The following is a 20,757-nucleotide window of genomic DNA, read 5'->3' as shown; positions in this document are numbered from 1 at the left end:
CTACAAATTTCCTGGTTCTAAACACAAATTTATTATGTACAGTTCTGGAGATCAGTAGTCACACTTAGATAAAATCAATGTGTCCACAAGCCTGCATTCCTTTGGAAGACTCTAGGGAAGAACTTCCTGCCTTTTCTGTCTTCTAGTGGATGCCTCATCCTTGGTTCATGATCCTTCACCATCTTCAAAGCCAGCATCATAGGACCTTTAAATCGCTCTCTGATCCCTGCTTCTGTTGTCAAATCTCTTCTTCCTCTGACCTTCATGTCTCTGTCTTAGAAGGACCTTTACATTCTGACAATGACATAATGCAAGATAATCTCCCTCTTACAAGATACTTTAATAACGTCTGTAAATTCTCTTTTACACTGTCACAGTTTCCAGGGATTAGAACATGGACATCTTTGGAGTAGGTGGGGACATTATTCAACCTATTACAAAAGTTTCTCATTACCTTAAGTTTATTCTCAATTTAGTTCCCAAGCATAATAAAAAGCTATATTTATCTGAAAATTGATTCATAATTTAAAGACAAGATATTAATTCTAAGTAACATTAAAATGTATGTCCAAGGAATTATTTCATTAAGCATGCCCTTTTATTCAGTTTTCAATAATTCAATAATTAATAAACCACATTTTTATATTCATGATTTCATTCACAATTATGTTTTTCCAAAACCATAGTCTGTGGAATTTATTTTGTGAACTAACTTTGAACTAAGATGTCCTCATACACTGTGGATGCATGTATTTGTAGCATCCCTAATGTGACTATTTCTCACAAACCACAGGTAGTGTGAACATGATATGGAAACAGTGTACTTGGCCTCAATGAGTCAATTTAATCTGGTTTATGCTTTTGCAAGAGAAATACTACTAAACAATTCTTTTTCAGGGTCCATAAATAATTGATAAATATTTTTCTATATAATTTTTTTCTGAAAGATTAATATGCCCTATATGTACCACAGTCCAAACCTGGCTTATTTAAGAGTCCTTAGAGCAAAAAGACCTTGTCAAGAGAGAATTTTTATAATCTTCCTCCCCTACAAGTCTCAGTTATTCTTTAAGGTTTAAAGTGGGGTTAAAGGGAGAGAAGTAGTTTTAAGTTCTCTAATGCTGAATTGTTATGAATCATTAATTCTCAAACTAATTTTTTGTCTTAATGTGTGCAAGTGAAAGGCTATTGAAATGGAAGGGATTTTTTAAGAGATTTGGGTTTTTTTCCTATTTTTTCCCTAAATTTACTCAAGCCCCTTATAACAAATAAAATTAAGAATTAGAAGATGTATAGCCTTTCATGTGACTTTTTCAAAAGAATATTTACCAAAACTTAAAGTGAACATGTATTGACTCAGCATTTCCACTACTAATAGCTTATCTAGTGAAAACATTTCCACAAGTAGGCAAAGATACATGTACACAAGCAAGGGACTGATTCAAATAAAATGATACACCCATGCACTAGAGTCCTAAGCAACTAGTCAAAAGAATGAGGCTAATGTAGAATTCTGTCTAATGCATACTGTCAAGTGAAAAAAAAAAAATCAAGTTGTAGAACAGATGTAGACTGTAATCTGGATGTATATTCTCTTTCCACAAAAGGTTGCCATAGAAAAATATGGTACAAATATATATTGTAAACACAAAGAAAGCTTTTGAAACTATACAGAACATAGTACAGAAGAAAGGAAATATATTACCTCTTAAGAGAGGAAATGGGAGTATAGGAAGGAAAAGATGCAGAACTTTATACTTAGTTAAAATAGCATGTATTATTTTTGCAATAAAGAATGTGCTGGGTGTGGTGGTACATACCTATAATCCCAGCAATTTGGGACACTGGCAGGAAGATTGCAAGTCCAAGGCCAGCCTGGGCAACTTAGAAGGACCCTGTCTCAAAATTAAAAAATTAAAAGGAGGGGCTGGGGATGTGGCTCAAGCGGTAGCGCGCTCGCCTGGCATGTGTGCGGCCCGGGTTCGATCCTCAGCACCACATACCAACAAAGATGTTGTGTCCCCCGAGAACTAAAAAATAAACATTAAAAAAAAAACTCTCTCTCTCTCTCTCTCTCTCCCCCCCTCTCTCTCCTTTAAAAAGAAGAACATATATAAATGTTTAAAAAAAAAAAAAATTAAAAGGACAGGGGATATAGTTGAGTAGGGTGCCCCTGGGTTCCATCTCCCTTGAGAAGACAGAGAGAGAGAGATGGCCTCTAACTTAGAAAGTATTTCATGCCACAGTCTGGCTGGGCACAATTCAGGAGCCGCTTGTCAAAAGAAACAAACTTTATTTTTAGAACCACACACACCAAACAAAACAGCTCCTCAGGAAAAACCTTCAGAGCCCAACTGCCAACACCGCTTCCCATAAGCCTCCCCACAAGCCTCTCAACCTCCCCCACTCCTCCTGCTCTTGAGGATGATGGGCTGGGTTGCATGGGCGGAGCCAAAAAAAGTCCCCCAATGAGCAGCTCCATGGTCTGAAAGGGCGGGGAAACAGCCCAATGAGCATCACTGCAGAGGAGCCAATCAATTGGCAGCTAGAAGTTGCTGGGGCCAGCTGTCAGCCACTCATCAGCTGGCAGCTGGAAGTTTGCTGGGGCCCCTTCCGCAGGGGCTCTCAACAATTTCACACATTTACAGACAGAACAAGAATGGTAAAACTAAGATGTTTAGCATTATTCAAAAAATATACATGACATGTAATCCCAGATACTCAGAAGACTGAAGCAGGATTTCAAGGTTGAGGCCAGCCTGGGGAACTCAGTGGGACCCTGTCTCAAAATAAAAGTGCTGGGGACACAGATCAGTGACAGAGCACCCCTGTGTTCTATCCTCAGTACTGCAAAAATACAAAATGATAATAATACACTGCTGATATTAAGTGACTAGTATTTTTATTTGACCTTTTGACATGTCATTGTAATAGTACTAAAAATACACCTTTACAAAGGTGTATTTTTAGTACTATTTACAAATGTAACATTTACAAATGATTTCTTTGAGGAATCCACAAAATAGTGAATTTTACTTCAATTAAATGAAAAGATATATAATTTAAAGAACATCAGAAATAAAAACTAATGCATATAATTTTTAAATCTTGCCAAGTTGCATGGAGGTTGCAGTCTCTGAAGGTCATGCTAATGGTACATCTGGAAATCAAGAGAGCTTCCAAATTTTATTTCAAGAAAAATTTAAGAATTATATGATGGTTTATGTGATTCCTAAATTTCTTTTTCTTAGGAAGAGAACCTAAATTTTCATATTCTAATTCTATTCCTTTTTTACTATAAATTGGCTCCAATTGATACAGAAAAAAAATTGCAATGAAATTTAGGATGCAGATTATTTAGATTTGCTCAAATTTGCATGTGTTTTTTTCTATGTTCTAGGTCGAACCCAATTTCAAAAAATCAAAATATTAATTTATGAAGTAGACAGTTTTGCTTCAAAATTACACCACAACACAACCTCTTTCTTATTTGGAAAACAGCAACCTCTTTTGCCAAGTTTTCACATGGAAATGAGAAAAAATAGAGTTTTAAAGTAAAATCATACTTTTGTGGCCTAACTCTGTGGTATTTTAAAATTTCTAACCTCAAGGGCTGGGGTTGTGGCTCAGTGTTAGAGCGCTTAGCATGTGCTCTACCACTGATCCCCGGCACCACATAAAAATAAATAAATAAAATAAAGGTATTGTGTAAAAAAAAAAAAAAGTTCTAACCCCAAATTGTCCATTAGTCCCCACCTGTCCTTGTGAAAGGCGATTTCTATAGCCTATCAACCAGTGTTAACTTTTGCAATATCTATTAAACATTATCAAACCAACTACTTTATTAAACATGCAAGATGAGGACCACTTTAATAGATAATCCAGCTTTGAAGAAAAGTATAGGTGTAGGTCAAGAAACGTACGGTCTAGCCAGAAAGGAAGAACACAGGTTCCAGTACAGTCATTTAAAAAAAAATCGTAATGGGGCTGGGGATGTGGCTCAAGCGGTAGCGCGCTTGCCTGGCATGCGTGTGGCCCGGCTTCGATCCTCAGCACCACATATAAACAAAGATGTTGTGTCCGCCGAGAACTAAAAAATAAATATTAAAAAAAATAAAAAATAAAATAAAATTAAATTAAATTAAAAAAATCGTAAAATGATATATGATGAATGCCAGCTTTACAGTTCAAAGAAGGATGATGGAGGGAAGTCAGGGACTGTCCCAAAAGGCGACCAGCAAATACGAGACTCGGGTGGGAAAGTCCTGCATTACTCCCTCCTAGTCCCTCTCCTGTCCAAGCAGCTCTGCGGAGGTACTGAACGCAGGCGCGACCGCAGCCGGCCCCGCCCCTCCACCTCGCTCGTCCTTTCGAACCCCCCCTCGGGCGGGGCAACCCGGACGCCAGGCTCCGCCTCTGCCGGCTCGCAGTGGCCGCGCAGGCGCAATCACTCCTGGTTGTACTGCTGCGGCCCGGCCGGGCGGGGTGAGTTGAAGAGACGGCTTGGGGTCGCCACATCTTCTCTGTCTTCGCCTAGGCAACTCAGGCCGGCGGTGGGTGGCGGGTGAGCTGGAAGACAGGTTCCCCATGTCCACTCTCTTTCCCGATTCCCGGGGTCCCCGGGCGGTCACCGTGGGCCGTGTGAGCGCAGCCTGGCCCGCTCCGTGTCTGGGCGGAGGCAGGAGGAGCCTGGGGTCGGGGCGCGAGAGGGGCCCGCTTCCATGCTTCCTGGTGACCCCGGCGTGTGGCGGCCCTACACCCTTTCGTCCTCCCTGCAGCGGTCTCTCACAGTAGTTTCTCTTGACTCACTTGGGGTGCGTTTATTAGTGACTGGAGGAAGCGAGTCGAACCACGGCTTTCTGGCAACATCGTGCATCAGGGGCTCTGGAGTCTCGCTGCCTGGATCCACATCTCTATCCTCTAGTTACCGGCTCTGGGACTTCAGCAAGTCAATTAACTCTCTTTCTCAAGTGTGGAATGGAGAAAAGAATAGATCGTATCTCAAAGTAGTTGTGAGGATTAAGTAGGTTAAATATGAAATGTTTAGGATTGAGCGTACTACACAACAAATTGTCGTCTTCGTTCATCTTTTTGAGGCTGGGTCTCTCAAGGGAAATTGTGTCTCATTCTTTTTACACTCACTCTGGAAAATAACAACTCAAAAATATGTGATTTTTTTTAAACAATATAGGCTTTCGTTTGCATAGACTGTTTAAAAACAAAACTTTCCAAATTGTAACGGGTTCTCTTGATGTTTTTCTTTTCCCCTAAACCTTCTACCTAATCTTCTTTCCCCTAAACCTTCTTCCAGATCTCCTTTGCTCTAACCTTCTGCCCTGATATCTTCCCTAAACTTCTTTTCCCTGATATCTTCTCCCTAGTCTCATTTTCCTCGAGTCACCTCTTTAAAAAAAAAACCTGTTCCCCATGAAGGGTAGAATCACAGCCTTTGGGACAGACTGGAGTCCTCAGTGTTTCTTCTTTGTTGGATTAGTGTGGGGGGCAAGGACTGAACTTTGGGTTACAAAACAAGTTAGCTGCGTATTCTGTGTTAAAGAAAAGTTAGGTTTATGCTGAAGTTGAAAACTGTAAAGTTTGATGTTTGGAAAATTACATTAGAAAAATGGCCAGAACCTATTTGTGCTGAAGAGTTAACAAAACAGACCCGAGACTGCTATTCTTCCAAGGTCCTGCTTGCAATGTTGGCCCTTGTTTGGCATCTGGGAACTTTGATTTAGTAGTGTTCAAACCTGAGTACAATTAATTTATCCTGAACACTGTGTTTCATGCCCAAATTATCAGTTTCTATAAAAATCTTGTGCTCCAAGTCTCTAATGGCCTTTCTGGGTAGAAGCATTGGATACATGTTGCTGCATATTCCTTGTTGGGGAAAGAATGCTCTGTTTCCTCTCTCCAGGGAGGGGGAGAACATAAGGAAGTCTATTCGTGATTCCTCCAGACCCCACCTGTGTCTTTTTCCATTATGATCAGATTGTATATTCATATAGCATGCTATGGTGAAAGTCAGCCCTGAATAGAATATGCTGAGTCCTGTGTATCCTTCTGTCAAGTCTCCAAATATGGGAGGAGGAGGTCTTGGAGATTGCCAATTTTGATGATAGAAAGTATTAAACTCTTATAATTGGATTTTAATTGTGTCTTTTTTCATTTTTATTTATTGCAAAACAGTATTGAATCCAGGGATGCTCTACCACTAAACTACATCCCCAGCCCTTTAAATCAAAATTGGAAAAGAAACTACATAGAATTGCTATATTGTGGGTTACTGTACAACATGATTCTATATGTTTACACATATTACATATGTCAGAAAAATAATGCAGATATTCTTTCTGTTGCTAACAAGTTTGAATCAGTGTTTTTTGTTGTTGTTTTTAAGTTACATGTTTTTACAAATTCTAGGTCAAATGCCTGATTCTGTGTATTATTTTGCCAGATTATCTATACGTTAATGCTCTTTTTTTTATCAAGAGTTTATCTGTAATATTGGGAAAAAATAACAACCATTTTCATGGGCCATTTCCCCCTAGATTCTGTTAGTAATATCTGTCTCTTCAGGACATCAAATTAAAACTGATGAAGGTAGGCTGAGGTTGTGGCTCAGCGGTAGAGCGCTCGCCTAGCACGTGCGAGGCGTTGGGTTCTATCTTCAGCACCACATAAAAGTAAAAACAGATAAAAATAAAGGTATTAAAAAATTGATGAAGGTAGGTTTGTAAATTTCGGGGCAGAAAGATGAGAATTGCCATCTGATTGTGTCTCTTTGACCTCAATAAAGTTGAAGACTAGGAAGTTTTTGCTAAGTGAGTGAAGAGGTGAAGGAGTTGAAGGAAGGCTTAAGGATAGTGAAAAAGGTTTGAAATGTTTGTGTGGAGAAGATATAAATTAATTAAAATGTGTAGTGGATAATGTTAGACTACTTCTGAAACTTTCTCCAGACATGGATAAAATGATTAATTGGATTCATCTAGGATTGGATTCTGCCAGAAGGGTGATATTGTAGTGATTAAAGCTGCGCACAAATATGCTGGTTCACCTCTTTCTTGGTACCTGGCAGGGTTTGCACGCCCCCACCCATTCTTTTCCAGTTAAAGTTCAGTGTAGCCAGGTAACTTGTTTTGGTCAGTGAAATATGAGCAGATGTGATGTATAGTTTCAGGTGGAGCTTTAAGAACCAGCTCTGCATTTGCAACTTCCACCTTTTCCGTGTCTGTAGGGATTTTGATAGGAAGCATTTTCTGAGATGCTGTCTCTTTAGCGTGGACACTAAAGGAGAATAGGAGTGACTAATCAAGCAAGTTGGAAGAACTGGGAAATTGTGATCAGAGAAGGGGAAATTAGGAAATTTGGAAGGTGGAACTGAAAGCAGATGAGGAATGTTAGAGAGAGAAGGTACTTAGAGATGAGGTGGTCAAGGAACTCAAAGACTATTTTTCTGTGACCCTGAATAAAGCCCTTAATTTGTTGCAACTTGATTCAATAATGATGATTCTTTATCTAAAGAAATGGCCTTTAGCTGGGGAAGTTGAGCATATCGTCAACAGGCATGAGGCCTGGGGTTCTGTTTCTAGCACTACCAAAATAAATAAATAAATAAATAAATAAATAAAACAATATCCACTAAATTATAAACTTGAAATCAATCTCTCTCTCTCTCTCTCTCTCTCTCTGTCTCTCTCTCTCTCTCTCTGTGTGTGTGTGTGTGTGTGTGTGTGTGTATCAAGGATTGGACTCAGGGGCACTCCACCACTGAGCCACATCCCCAGCACTATTTTGTATTTTATTTAGAGACTGGGTCTCACTGAGTCGTTTAGGGCCTTGCTAAACTGCTGAGGCTGGCTTTGAACTTGCAATCCTCCTGTCTCAGCCTCCTGAGCTGCTGGGATTTCAGGCATGTGCTGCTATGCCTGGCTGAAGGCTCTCTTTCTGAAACATTAAATGATAATATTCGGAGCTAGGTGCAGTGGCATAGCCCTGTAATTCCAGTTATTTGGGATACTGAAGCAGGAGGATTGCCAAGTTTGAGGCCAGACTCAGCAACTTAGTGAAACCCTAAATAATTTAGTAAGACCCTGTCTCTAAATTTAAAAAAATATGGGGGGTGGGGAATGGGGATATGACTCAATGGTTAAGCCCCTCTTGGGTTCAAGCCCCAGTACAAAAAAAAAAAAAAAATGTTTCCACACGGAAGTGATACATGCTACTTAATGCAGCCCAACCTGTGTAATTTAGGGAGACCCAGTCTCAAAATATATAAGCTGGTGATATAGCTCAGTAGTAGAGCACCCCTGGGTTCAATACCCAGTTTTGCAATAAACAAATATGAATGAGAATAAATATTCAGGAGTTAGTATTGAATCGAAAGATCCATTACTTTGATTATTAAAAAGTAACCACGAAAATTGTAATGTAGCTTAGTCACCTAGCAGGACAGTATTAGGTAGGTTTTAGGCTGACTACTCTAAAAGAGACTCCAAAATATAAAATTAAATAAAATAGCTTTCATCTAAAATCTTTAGAATTAACTGAGTTTTTAAGAAATATAAGTGATAGGGATAAAGAATACCATGAAGAAAGAGACAAATTCAGTGTGGGACATTATATAACTTTGCCACTGAAAAAGTGTTGCGTGGGCCCCCAGTAATGGCTTCAGTTTGGAACTTGTTAGGCAAAAATCTTAGGTCTTGTGCTAGACTCATTAAATCAGAATCCAAATTTAATAAGATCTGCAAGGTGACTTAAGTGCACTGCCACTATCTTTTTAAAAAGCCAGGTTCCTCGGCAAGTAAAAGGTTGGAAGAACTATTCTACATTAAAAGATAACAGGAAAAAAAAGTATAAGAATACTAAAGAAACATAAGTAATATAAAGTACAAGCCTTGATTGAAACCTTATTTAAAAAGCCAATTATAGAAAACACTTTTGGGTCAACTAAGGAAATTAGACTAGGATAGAAAATGATATTAGAGAAGTGTTAATTTTCTTAGATATGATAATGATCTAGTTATATAGGAGTTTTTTTATTTTTATTTTATTTTATTTTATTTTTTTAAAGAGAGAGTGAGAGAGGAGAGAGAGAATTTTTAATATTTATTTTTTAGTTCTCGGCAGACACAACATCTTTGTTGGTATGTGGTGCTGAGGATCGAACCCAGGCCGCACGCATGCCAGGCAAGCGCACTACCGCTTGAGCCACATCCCCAGCCCAGGAGTTTTTTTTTAATTCTTCAGTGATACATGCTTAAGTATTTAGGGATGAATTTTCATTATTTGTGCAGCTTATTTTCAAATATTTCAGCAAAAAAAGAAATATGCTGCCAGGTGCAGTGGCTCATGCCTGTAATCCCAGTGGCTTGGGAGGTAGAGGTAGGAGGATAGATAGTAAGTTCAAAGCCAGCCTCAGCAACTTAGCAAGGCTCTAAGCAACTCAGTGAGACCCTGTCTCTAAATGAAATACAAAAAAGGGCTGGGGATATGGCTCAGTGGTTAAGTGCCTCTGGGTTCCATCCCTGGTACCAAAAAAAAGAAAAGGAAAAACACTCATATATGTCTATATATAATTGATTTTTCAGTGAAAGAAATATAGCAAAATGTTAATAGGTGTGACATCTAGATAGTATATGAGTATTCATTATACTACTTTTTTTCTTAATTTTTTTTTAGTTGTAGTTGGGCACAATACCTTTCTTTCTTTCTTTCTTTCTTTCTTTCTTTCTTTCTTTCTTTCTTTCTCTCTCTCTCTCTCTCTCTCTCTCTCTCTCTCTCTCTCTTTCTTTCTTTCTTTCTTTCTTTCTTTCTTTCTGTGCTGAGGATTGAACCCAGAGCCTCCCACATGCTAGGCAAGCGCTATACTCCTGAGCTACAACCCCAGCCCTCTGCTCTTTTAACTTTATAGATGTTTAAAATTTTTCATAATAAGTTTGAGAAAAAATGTGGTTGCTTAAAAAGATAGAAATTTATTTATTTTTCTCAGTAATCAAGCTGTAGATAGTATAGCACAGGTAGGGGACTTTGCTTGGCTTATATCTTCTAACCCTAGTCTAGTGTGATATTCCAGGGGGGACACACAAATGTTTAGTCTCCTACTATCTCCTTGCCATAAGAATGAGAGAAAGGACAAGAGGAGGACACATTGTCCAGAAGCAGCACTTATTTAACTTGCTGATTAAAACTTTTTTTTTTTCCCCATTCACCTAGATATCTCATATCTGGGGATATGTCTTAGTTAAGTCTGCTATAAATTACTGTAGGCTGGGTGACTTAATTTTTGTTTTATTTATTTTGGTACTGGGGATTCAACCCAGGGGTGCTTTACCACTGAGCTATATCCCCAGTCCTTTTTAAATTTTTTTTATTATGAGATGGGGTCTTGCTGAATTTTTGAGGGGTTTTCTAAATTGCTGAGACTGACATCAAACTTGCAATCCTCCTGACTCAGCCTCCTAAGGAACTGGGATAATAGATGTGCCTATTGCACATGGTGTCTGGGTACCTTAAACCACAAACATTTCTCAGTACTGAAGGCTGGGAAGTTCAAGATCAAGGTGCTGGCAGATCTGTTGTTAGCAAGGCAATTTAGACCCCTGTTAAACAGACCTATTTGTCTTGGCCATGCTCTCTTTGTGTCTTGACAGATACTAGCCTAGCTTTCTGGCTGCTTTTTATAAGATCAGGAATCTCATTTGTGAGGGCTGTACCCTTATGACCTCGTTAACCTCCCAAAGCTTTCATCTTCAAGTATTCTCACATTAGCGATTAAATTTCAACAAATGAATATGGCTTGGAGAGAGGAGGACACACAAATGTTTAGTCTATAACAAGGTAGTTGGTTAAAGTCAAATGGAATGTAACATTCAAACATTGTCTGTGTTTTTGTGGGTGTGGGCATGGTATTGGGGATCAAACCCAGGGCTTCATGCATGCTAGGTGAGTACCCTACCATGGAGCTATATCCCTAGCCCATTTTTAAAAATTTGAGACAAGGTCTCACTAAGTTGCTGAGACTGGCCTTGAACTTTAGATCCTCTTGCCTCAACCTCCCTAGTAGCTGGGATTACAGGTATGTGACACTGTGCTCGACATGTATATTAATTTGAATAAAGATTTATTTTTTATATAGTGTTTCCATCTTTTTCCTCTGTTGTTGATTAACTAAACCAATTAAAATTGAAGCCATTGCAGTTTTCATATGTGTGAAATAAAATATATAAAATTTCAGTTTTGAAGATTAAAGTATATTCATTTTTTTTCCTTAAATCTTTTCAGTAATAACAGATGCGGGTAAAAGATCCATCCAAAGTTTTATCTGAGAAAGGCAAAAGAAATAAAAGGCCTTCGATACCTCATGATGAAGATTCTTCAGATGACATTGCTGGTAAATTATGATATCTAGCATCCCAAATGGAATTGGAGAAAAGAAGTAACAATGCATATTTTTAATTGATGATCCATTACTGTTTATTTTCACTGTTTCTGTATAAAGTTGAGGATTGTCTAATTTTAAGCTCTGATTGTTTTTTCTTGTTGTTTTTTTTTGTGGTGCTGGAGATTGAACCCAGAGCCTTGTGCATGTGAGGCAAGCACTCTATCAACTGATCTATATCCCCAATCCCCTGATTGGATTTTTATTGGGATTTTTGTTTAGCTTATAAAGTAAATAAGAATTAGTGCTTTCTTTTTTTTTTTTGTTCCTTTTTTATAGTCTGTTAAAATCAAGTCTCCAAGCCAATAGAGAATGGGCAGATAGTGACCCTTTGGATCTGTTGACTTTACAGCTTGCTTTTCTCTGAAGCCTCATACCTTATGTTTTGGTGTCTGAGGGTTTTCTTCATTTCCTCACAGGTTATCTCTCCATTTATAAATAAGTTTTATTATGTTCATTTTAAATGTTAGTGCTTCAAGATGGCTAGCTTGCAGGGCTGTCGTTAGAGCTCAGTAGTAGAGCGCTTGCCTCATGTGAGACCCTGGGCTTGATCCTCAGCGCCAAGTAAAAATAAATAAATAAAAATAAAGATATTGTGTCCATCTACAACTAAAAAAAAAAAAAAAGATGTCTAGCTTGTTATAGTTAGTAAAGGAAGTCTGAATTTTTTTTAAAAAAAATTTTAATAACTTTATTTATTTACTTTTTATGTGGTGCTAAGGATCGACCCCAGGGCCTCACCCCTGCTAGGCAAGTGCTATAGCTCCAGCCCCTGAATTTTTTTTTTTTTTTTTTTTTTATTGTTGTTGTTGCTGTTGTTTGTGGTGCTTGGGGTGGAACCCAGAACCTCAGGTATGCTGGGCAAGCACTCTAGCACTGAGCTATACACCTTGCTCCTGATTATTATTACATTAGTTCTCTTTTGCTGGTTTTCCACAGTTATCACTTTCTCAGATTCTCTAAAATTCTTTAAAATTCTTATTTCCTTTTCATTCTGCTTGCTGTTTTCATTTTTTCCCTTTATTGTCTGCCACAGTGTTTGTTTTATCTTATGTTCTTTTTAGTTTAGCCTTCATTTTTATGGTTTCATTTGTTTTTAATTCTACTTCTTTCTTGAACTGTGCCAGTCCCTTCGTATTATTTTGCCATCTTTTTCTAGAGTGGTTGTTTCTATTTTGTTTTTTATTTCATGGCAGCAATTGTTTTGCTGTTCGTTTTCCCCTTTTTTCTTTTCCCTTATCATAGAATTTGTGGCTTTGATTTCTCTTCAATTACTCATTCTTTGATGTAGGATTGCTTTTCTTGGATGAGCTAGTTTTAGAATATTTTTATAAGAAAGTGTTGTGATTTGGATGAATGTTTAACAAGGGACACATGCATGTTAATCTTGTGGTCCCCAGGGTGGCACTCTTTGGAGGTAGCATGCAGTGGAAAGTTCTTAAGTAATTAGTGACATGCTCTAGGGGCTGTGGGTCCCTAGCCCATCTTCTTTATTCTTGCTTCTTGTCTCAAGAGTTAAGTAGTTTGCTCTGCTACATGCTTTCACCATGTTGTTCCAACTCCTGTCCAGAGGCCCAAAGCAGTGAAGCCACTTACTTTTGGATTGGAACTTCCAGAACCATGAGCAAAAGTAAACCTTTTATCAGTATAAGTTAATTAATTTGTCATTATAAGTTAATTCTCTCAGGTATTTGACTAATACAGGGGTGAGAGCTTTGTTGAGTCCTATCTAGTTTTGACTTTGAGATCATATCATAGCCTTTACTTTTTTGTGACTAAGAGGGTTATGCAATCCTAGTTTTTTTCAGAACTAAAATACCTCTTCTCCCTAACTGCCATAGAGACAATACAATTTCCTGAAAATATGTCTTGCTTTCTTTTTTTCACTTAATGAACGAGAAATTCCTTTCTTTTCAAAACAAAATTGGATATGGGGAGCTCCTGCCACTGTTGTTAATGCGGAGCTATTTAGATTTTGCTATGTATCTAAGAAGCATATGTTTATGAAATCTACAGCTGCATTATTCTCTCTGCTTTCTTCTATGTGCACTTCTATCTGATATCTACTGCTTTGAGATGTGAGCCCTGCCACTTAATTCATGACTTGGGACTTCATCTATCTCCTGTTTTCTTCCCATTCTTACTGCCTTTTGAAAATTTCTGGGTGAAAAAGAGGGAAGTGTTCATTTTTATGATAGCATTTTCAAATTTGAAAAATTTCTTATAAATTTTTTCTTAATATTTTAAATTGAAAACAAAGATTTCAGTTATTGTTTTTGATTTGTTTAATGTGAAAACACTTAGACTTTAATCTAATTTTATATTCATGGATCCCTAAGGATTTATTTTTCATTATACAATGAAACTAATTATAATAAACTGAAGAAATTTACTTATTAAAATAAAGGAATTTTTTTACTTATTCTTCCCAGAAGAGATAGTGAATACTGTTTAAACAGCATTTACTTACTATAGGAAGATTTTAGGCTGGAAAATTCAATGCTGGAAATGGAACCCAGGCCTTGCACATGACAAGCACTCTATATACTGAGCTATATCCCAGCCCCTGGTTGAGATCTTTAAAAGCTAATAGATTTAATTTAGGTCCTGGAAACTTTTTGAGTTCACCTATCTCCGAAATTCTTAACAGTTTTAATTTTAAAAGTCTGAATAGTGCAATCAGAGAATGTTTAAATTGTACCCTGGGTGGATCCCATTTTAGAGATTATGTAGAAAGGTATGTAGAATGGTTTTCCCCTTAGAATTTTGAAATATAAAGTTCAAACAAAGCAATGACATTTGGTAAATCATTTTTAGATCCTTTACCTGCTGCTTATTCATCAATCTTCCCCAGAATTATTCTTTCCTTGGTGGCATGGGTGTTTTTGAGAGACACAACTGACTTCAGAATTACTTCTTTTATATTTGTTTGTATAGCTTGCTATTGATATAAAATTAGAATTTTTAATGTTTCATTCATATTTATATATGATTTTTGTGATTATATTTTATTACAAATTACTTATCATATTCTTAGTCTTCAGGATGAAAGAGAATTAATGCATAGTTCCATTAACTGTTTCTAGTTAATTAGCAGGTTAAAAAAAAAAAAAAAAAAGACTGCTTTGCATTTAGAAAGTGAAATGCCCATACTTCTCTTTTTCCTTTTTCAGTTACTTATTCTTTCTTTTTTTGATTTTGGTAGATAGTTATAGTTTTGATGTATGAATATCTGAGGTATAGTGTTCAGGTATTTGAGAGAAATGGAGTGTAACTGTGCCCCTGGGAGAAGAACAGTTACTTGAGGACTTAAAAATGTATTTGCCTAGGGGGTTGTGGCTCAGTGGTAGAGAGCTTGCCTAGGATGTGTGAGGCATCTCCTATAAATAAATAAAATAAAGGTCCATTGAAAACTAAAAAAATGTATTTGCCTAGTTTTGGCCAAAATATCTCCAAACAGAGCACACAGTAGAAGCTGTTATAAAGGATCATTTGAGAGCAAACAAAATAATTTGTTATTTGAAAATATTCATTAAGGAGAATCCTGAGAACTCTGGGTTCTTTAAATTTTACCATTGTTCCTCTTTCTTCTTTTTCCCAATAATGATGAAAATAGCAACATAGCAAAGCTAATATATGTAAAATGATTTTATATATGTATTCCCCCCCCTTTTTTTTTCAATACTAGGGATCATCCTGGGCTTTGTGTAGCTAGGCAAACTTGCTCTACCACTAAACCATATCCCCAGCCCTCTTTTTGGTGCTAGAAATTGAGTTCAGGGTCCTGTACATGCTAAGCTGCCACCAAGCTACGCGTCTAACCCCTGTATGTGTATCTTAATGGATAGAAAATAATAAAAAATGCTTGACACATAGTAGCCATTCAATAAATAATCTCCTTAACTTTGTTTTTATTTTTTAACTCATTTTAAATTTGTAGGAAGATACAAAGAAACACAGTGTTTTAATCAGCTGTTTTCCCACTGTGACTAAAAGACCCAACCAGAACAATTATAGAGGAGGAAAAGTTTATTTTGGGGAAAAGTTTGTTTGGGGGCTCATGGTTTCAGAGGTCTCAGTCGATAGCTCCATTCCTTGGGGCTGGAGATGAGGCAGAACAACATGGTGGAAGAGTGTGGCAAGGGGAAACAGTTCACATGATGATCAGGAATCAGAAAGAAAGGTCCCCACTTGCCAAATACAAATATACAAAAGCCCCACTTACTTCAGCCCCACCCCATGTGCCTTCAGTCACCACTCAGATGATGGGATTAATTTAACCCCATCAGATGGTTGATTCACTGAGTTAAGATTTTTGTAAACCATTCATTCTCTTAAACCTTACATGGTCTCACATGTGAGCTTTTGGGGGATACCTCACATCCAAACCATAACATACAGTGAGGTCCCATTCATCTGTCACTCAGCCTTCCCTGATGTTAGCATCTTACATTTAGTACAGTATCAAAACCAGTTGTATAATCCTTAGTTTATTCAGATTTTACCAGATGATGATGATGACGATGATGATGGTGTGTGTGTGTCTGCAGTTTTATTACATGTGGAGCTTTGCATATTTCAAGGAATTTGACTGTACCACTCTCACCACCACTCTGTGTGTTACCCATTTATATCCACACCCTTCTTTGTTCATATTCCCTAATTTGTTCAACTCCCTAATTGTTAATTCACAGATGTTATATAAATGGATTTGTGTAACATGTATCCTTCTGATTTATTTTATTTTTGAATCCCTTTGCTTTTTAGTTAACAGCATTTTAATGCTATGGACTTTTCCTTCCTAATAATAGCAATAGTATAGCCAAGAAAAAAAAAAGTTCACATTTTGTTTCATCTTGTTCAGGAGGTTTAACTTGCCAACATGTAAGTTATGCTGTTAGTGTGAATCATGTGAAGAGAGCAGTAGCTGAGAATCTATGGTCAGTTTGTTCAGAATGTTTAAAGGAAAGAAGATTCTATGAAGGACAGCCAGTACTTTCTTCAGATACTTGGTTGTGCCTCAAGTGTGGTTTTCAGGTAAGAAAAGTATTATTTATAGTGAGTATGTTTTATACCTTTCCTTAAATGCTTACTGTGAGTGGGACATAGTCATGCCTAGGACTTAAGTTTATCCCATTCTTAGATTGAAACTTTCCAAAAATAAACTTGGAAATGTTTTAGGTAAAGTAAGATATATGAAATGTTCAGAAAGTAATTGTGTCGTTCATAAATATTTGAAAAGGGAATCTCACTTGTGATAGTTCTTATTTCTGGACTTTTTAATCCTTTAACCTTTTGTGTTTACTTAGGAAAGGGATCCAACTTTTTAGATTCATTTTCCACTCTCAAAGATTATTCTGCTTTTTTAAAAAAAGTTTAGATAACTTGAGTATATCTAGAAGTTTAGAAGTTATTGTTATCTATAATAAAAGAATATTCTAATTAAATTAAAAATGTGTACTTAGGGAAAAAAAAAAGAGAGCAGTCTCTATTATCTCAAATAGAAGTCCAGAAGTTGGGCCCCTTCAGGGTTAGTTATTTCAAGAGAAAAAAATAGTAAAGGCTGAGGCTTCTATTTTTCTGCTGGACTGTATCTAATTTTACAGTTTCAAGATGACTGAAGATGCTTTAGGCATTATGTATCACAGAAATTGCCAAAGCTCATAAAGAGGGGGAAAGAATATATCCCTTACATTTTTTCTTTTTTTGGTACCAGGGATTGAACCCAGGGGCACTTTGCAATTGAGTCACATCCCAACCCTTTTTATATTTTATTTTGAGAGAGGTCTCACTGAATTGCTTAGGGCCTTGCTATGTTGCTAAAGCTGTCTTTGAACGTGTGATCCTCCTTGCCTCAGCCTCCTAGCCACCACACCAAGCCTATCCCTTTCCTTTTAAACATATGTACAATTTCCCCAGAAATATCCATCAGACTTGACTCTCTCTCAAGTTATGTTAGCAAGAATTATAGTATATCATTTCTTTACTTAACTAAGTGGAGGAAATTATTATTTTTGGTCTGTGTCTCATTAGTTCACAGAGGGGCTGCAGTGGAAATGTGTATAGGAGTAGGGAATATATTTGGGGAGGGGCACTACTGACCTACCAGGATGATCTGCGTCCCACACTATGCAAGACAATAAATAAATTTCTAAATGATAGGGAAATTAACTTTGCTTATGATTGTTTTAGGCAAATACTATATCATGAAAAGTAAATTAGTCTCTACAAAAATTAAATTTAATAAGAATCTGTATTGCTTTCTGAAACAGTTCCCTTTTGCTTGGAAGTTAAGACAATTTTTTCGTATTTTTGAGTACAGGTTAAGTTTTGACTAATTCAAAACAAACTGTGTAAATCATACAAATAGTATTCTGTCATTTTCAGGGATGTGGTCAAAATTCAGAAAGCCAGCACTCACTGAAGCATTTCAAGAGTTTCAGAGCAGAGTCCCATTGTATTATAATTAGTCTGAGTACGTGGATTATATGGTAAGTTAAACTTTGTTAGTACTGGTGTAAACAAACCAAAAACCAAGATCTTTTTCTTTGAGCTTTATAAGGTAACATAAAGATGTAATACCCATATATGCTATTTAAACCTGAACACAGTCTATAGAAGTTTTTGTTTTGGGGGGAAAGGCCTAGGAGTTGAACCCAGGGCCTTGATCATGCTAGGCAAGTTCTCTACCACTGAGCTACCTCCCCAGTACCCTCCCCTTTTGTAACAATCTTGAGACAGGGTCTGGCTAGATTGCCCAGGCTAGTCTGTAACTTGAGATCCTCCTCCCTTATCTTCCTGAGTATGTGAGATTATAGGCATGTTTCACCATGCCTAGTTCATAGGATAATTGTAGAAAATCACTGTTACCCATGAACATAAAATTTAAATGAGGGGAAAAATCTATTTTTTTCCTACTTTTCTGTATCATTTTCCTTATACCATAAAGAAAAATTCTGTCTGGTTGAGTTTTCATAATTGACTTGTTACAGAATTCTGGAGTTTTAGTGAAGGAAGTTACTTCAAGCAGTCCAGGTGATTTGGTGATTTCTATAGTGAAAGGGAAAGCCTGAGCTTAAGTATTTTATAAGAACTTCTCAGGCGACTCTGCTACTTAACCCTGGTAGACCTCCTAGTCAGTTTCTTCATTTTATTTGTAAGGAAACTGAATACCATTTAATTTTTGTTTGGTTACAAAGTAAAAATTTAGGCACCAAAATAAGTTTTTTTATTCCCTAATGTGTTACCAGCATACCATATGTTTTAGTGGTGTAAGTGAGACACTTTTGTTAAACTATGATGCAAAAAAAAAAAAGACCACCAACTCCAATTTAAATCAAATTAAAGCAAGCTTGTAATTCTAACTGGCTGGGGCTGTCTCTCCCAAAACCCATGGGAATAGAAGACAGCCCTCCAGCTCTCTAGGAGCATAGTTTTATAGCACCAAATGTTGCAAAAGTGGGGTGTCTGGAGAACTTAACAGATAACAGGATTTTGACAAGCATAATACAAAGGCAGGTAATAGGTTAATGGTCTAAATGGTTCAGCACTTAGGGAGTAAATTTAGATCCCAACACCAGAATTTATGAGGCGCCACTAGAGTTTCAGAGAGGGTTGTTATCTGCCCAGGGAAAGCCAGAATTTATGAGGTGCCACTAAAGTTTCAGAGAGGGTTGTTACCTGGTCAGGGAAAGCCAGGCATGGGTGAGTTCAAGGCATGGGCAGGTATTCCAAGCGAGTTTAGAAATTGCAGTAATTTATAGTAAAGGCAAAAAATTAACTTTTTATGCCTTTGTGACAAGATGGCTCCCAATCTTAAGAGGGAATTAGGCTGGGTTTATCACTTTCCCTGTATTTTACAACAATTATCTTCTAACTGGAGTCTGTAGGCTCAGGGTCCCTTGAATGTATTTTCTGGAGTTTTCAAATTTTAAGACAAACATTTTAACTTATGTATGATTTTAAGATTCCAAAATTAATACAAAGATATTTTGGTGTTTGCTGCATTTTTGATTTTTTTGTTTGTTTGTTTTCGTTGTTGTTGGCAGTCTGAGGAAAGAGTAGAGAGAACTTAAATGAGGGGGAAAAGTATGTAAATGTAAATGATGCATTGGAGTTAAGGACAAGGAGATGATGTCATAGTATTGCAGCTAAATAAAGATTTTACTGTGGTCATGTACATTGTGTGATGCATCAGAATCACCTGGAAGATTTTTTAAGTCCCAGGCCTAGAGATTGGGCTGGGGCCTGAGAGTTTGCATGCCCAGCAAGTTCCTAAGTGTTGCCAGTACTGCTGGTCCAGGAACCACAGTTTGAGAACCACTGAAATTAAAGGGGGGAAAAAAAAGAATTGCCAGGAAAATTGGTAAAATAGGCTCATCTCAAATCAATCTGCTCTGTTGTAAGTACTGTATGAATTGTGATTTTAATTTTTAGCCAAGTAGACTTAGCCAGCATAATAAATTAGTGTTAGTTTTAACTTATTTGGGTTTGTGATTTTATTTTTACATTTAATTATCTAATTTATTTTGTTTTTATAGTTATATGAGTTTGGGTGTGTGTTACAATTATAATGAAAATAACTAAAGTCATATTTGAAAGTCTATAGAATTATTTTCGTATGAAAGAAGATATTCAAGTTTGTCAAATATAATTATAGGAATTTAAATGTTCTATTTTAGTTTTTCTAATTTTTTCTTTTTATTATTATTTTTTACTCGTTCTAATTAGTTATACATGATAGCAGAATGCATTTCAATTCATTGTACACAAATGGAGCACAACTTGACATTTCTCTGGTTGTACACGATGTAGAGTCATACCACATGTACTCGTTTTTCTAATTCTTTTTTTTTTTAAAGGAGAGAGAGAGAGAGAGAGAGAGAGAGAGAGAGAGAAGAGAGAGAATGAATCTTTTTTGTAGATGACACAACACAATGCCTTTATTTTTATGTGGTGCTGAGAATCGAACCTGGGTCCCGCTAAGTGAGCACTCTACTGCTGAGCCACAATCCCAGCCCCATTGTTTTTCTAATTCTTAAGCAATAAAAAAAAAAAAAAAAAAATGATTTCAGTAGAATACTTTACTAGTTTGGATTAGAGGAAAGCCAACCTGAATTAGAGAAAAAATCTGAACTGTATAAAAAGGAAAGGTAAATCACAGACTTTGTAATTTAATTACTGCTAACAAGGTGAAGGTTGTTAGATAGTGAATATAATACTACTCAAAGCACAGTGGTTCTTACCTCTGATTTCACATTAGAATCATACTGGAGGATTTTGAAAAATCTGTAGGTGCCAATGGTCTTTTCTTA

General features: G+C 36.9%; 1 protein-coding gene across 4 annotated transcripts in view; it reads left to right on the top strand.

The window, feature by feature from the left end:
- Positions 1 to 4,432: 4,432 nt before the first annotated feature.
- The window catches only part of USP45 (ubiquitin specific peptidase 45), a 99,541-nt gene continuing 83,216 nt past the window's right edge, over positions 4,433 to 20,757 (top strand). For 3 of the 4 annotated variants that reach the window (XM_081294251.1, XM_081294250.1, XM_081294249.1), the window contains exons 1-4: positions 4,466 to 4,485; positions 11,287 to 11,395; positions 16,308 to 16,480; positions 17,831 to 17,934. In XM_081294251.1, coding sequence (XP_081150377.1) covers positions 11,296 to 11,395; positions 16,308 to 16,480; positions 17,831 to 17,934 — 377 coding nt within the window. In that variant the 5' untranslated portion in view covers positions 4,466 to 4,485; positions 11,287 to 11,295. Of the gene's footprint in view, positions 4,486 to 11,286; positions 11,396 to 16,307; positions 16,481 to 17,830; positions 17,935 to 20,757 lie in introns of all 4 variants that reach the window. The other variant, XM_081294252.1, reaches the window with a different exon arrangement.

The sequence above is a fragment of the Spermophilus citellus genome (assembly GCF_964194105.1).
Source record: "Spermophilus citellus genome assembly, chromosome: 5".
Taxonomy (NCBI): Eukaryota; Metazoa; Chordata; class Mammalia; order Rodentia; family Sciuridae; genus Spermophilus; species Spermophilus citellus.
Note: the sequence above shows the minus strand (reverse complement) of the source record. Positions and strands in the feature narration are given on the sequence as shown.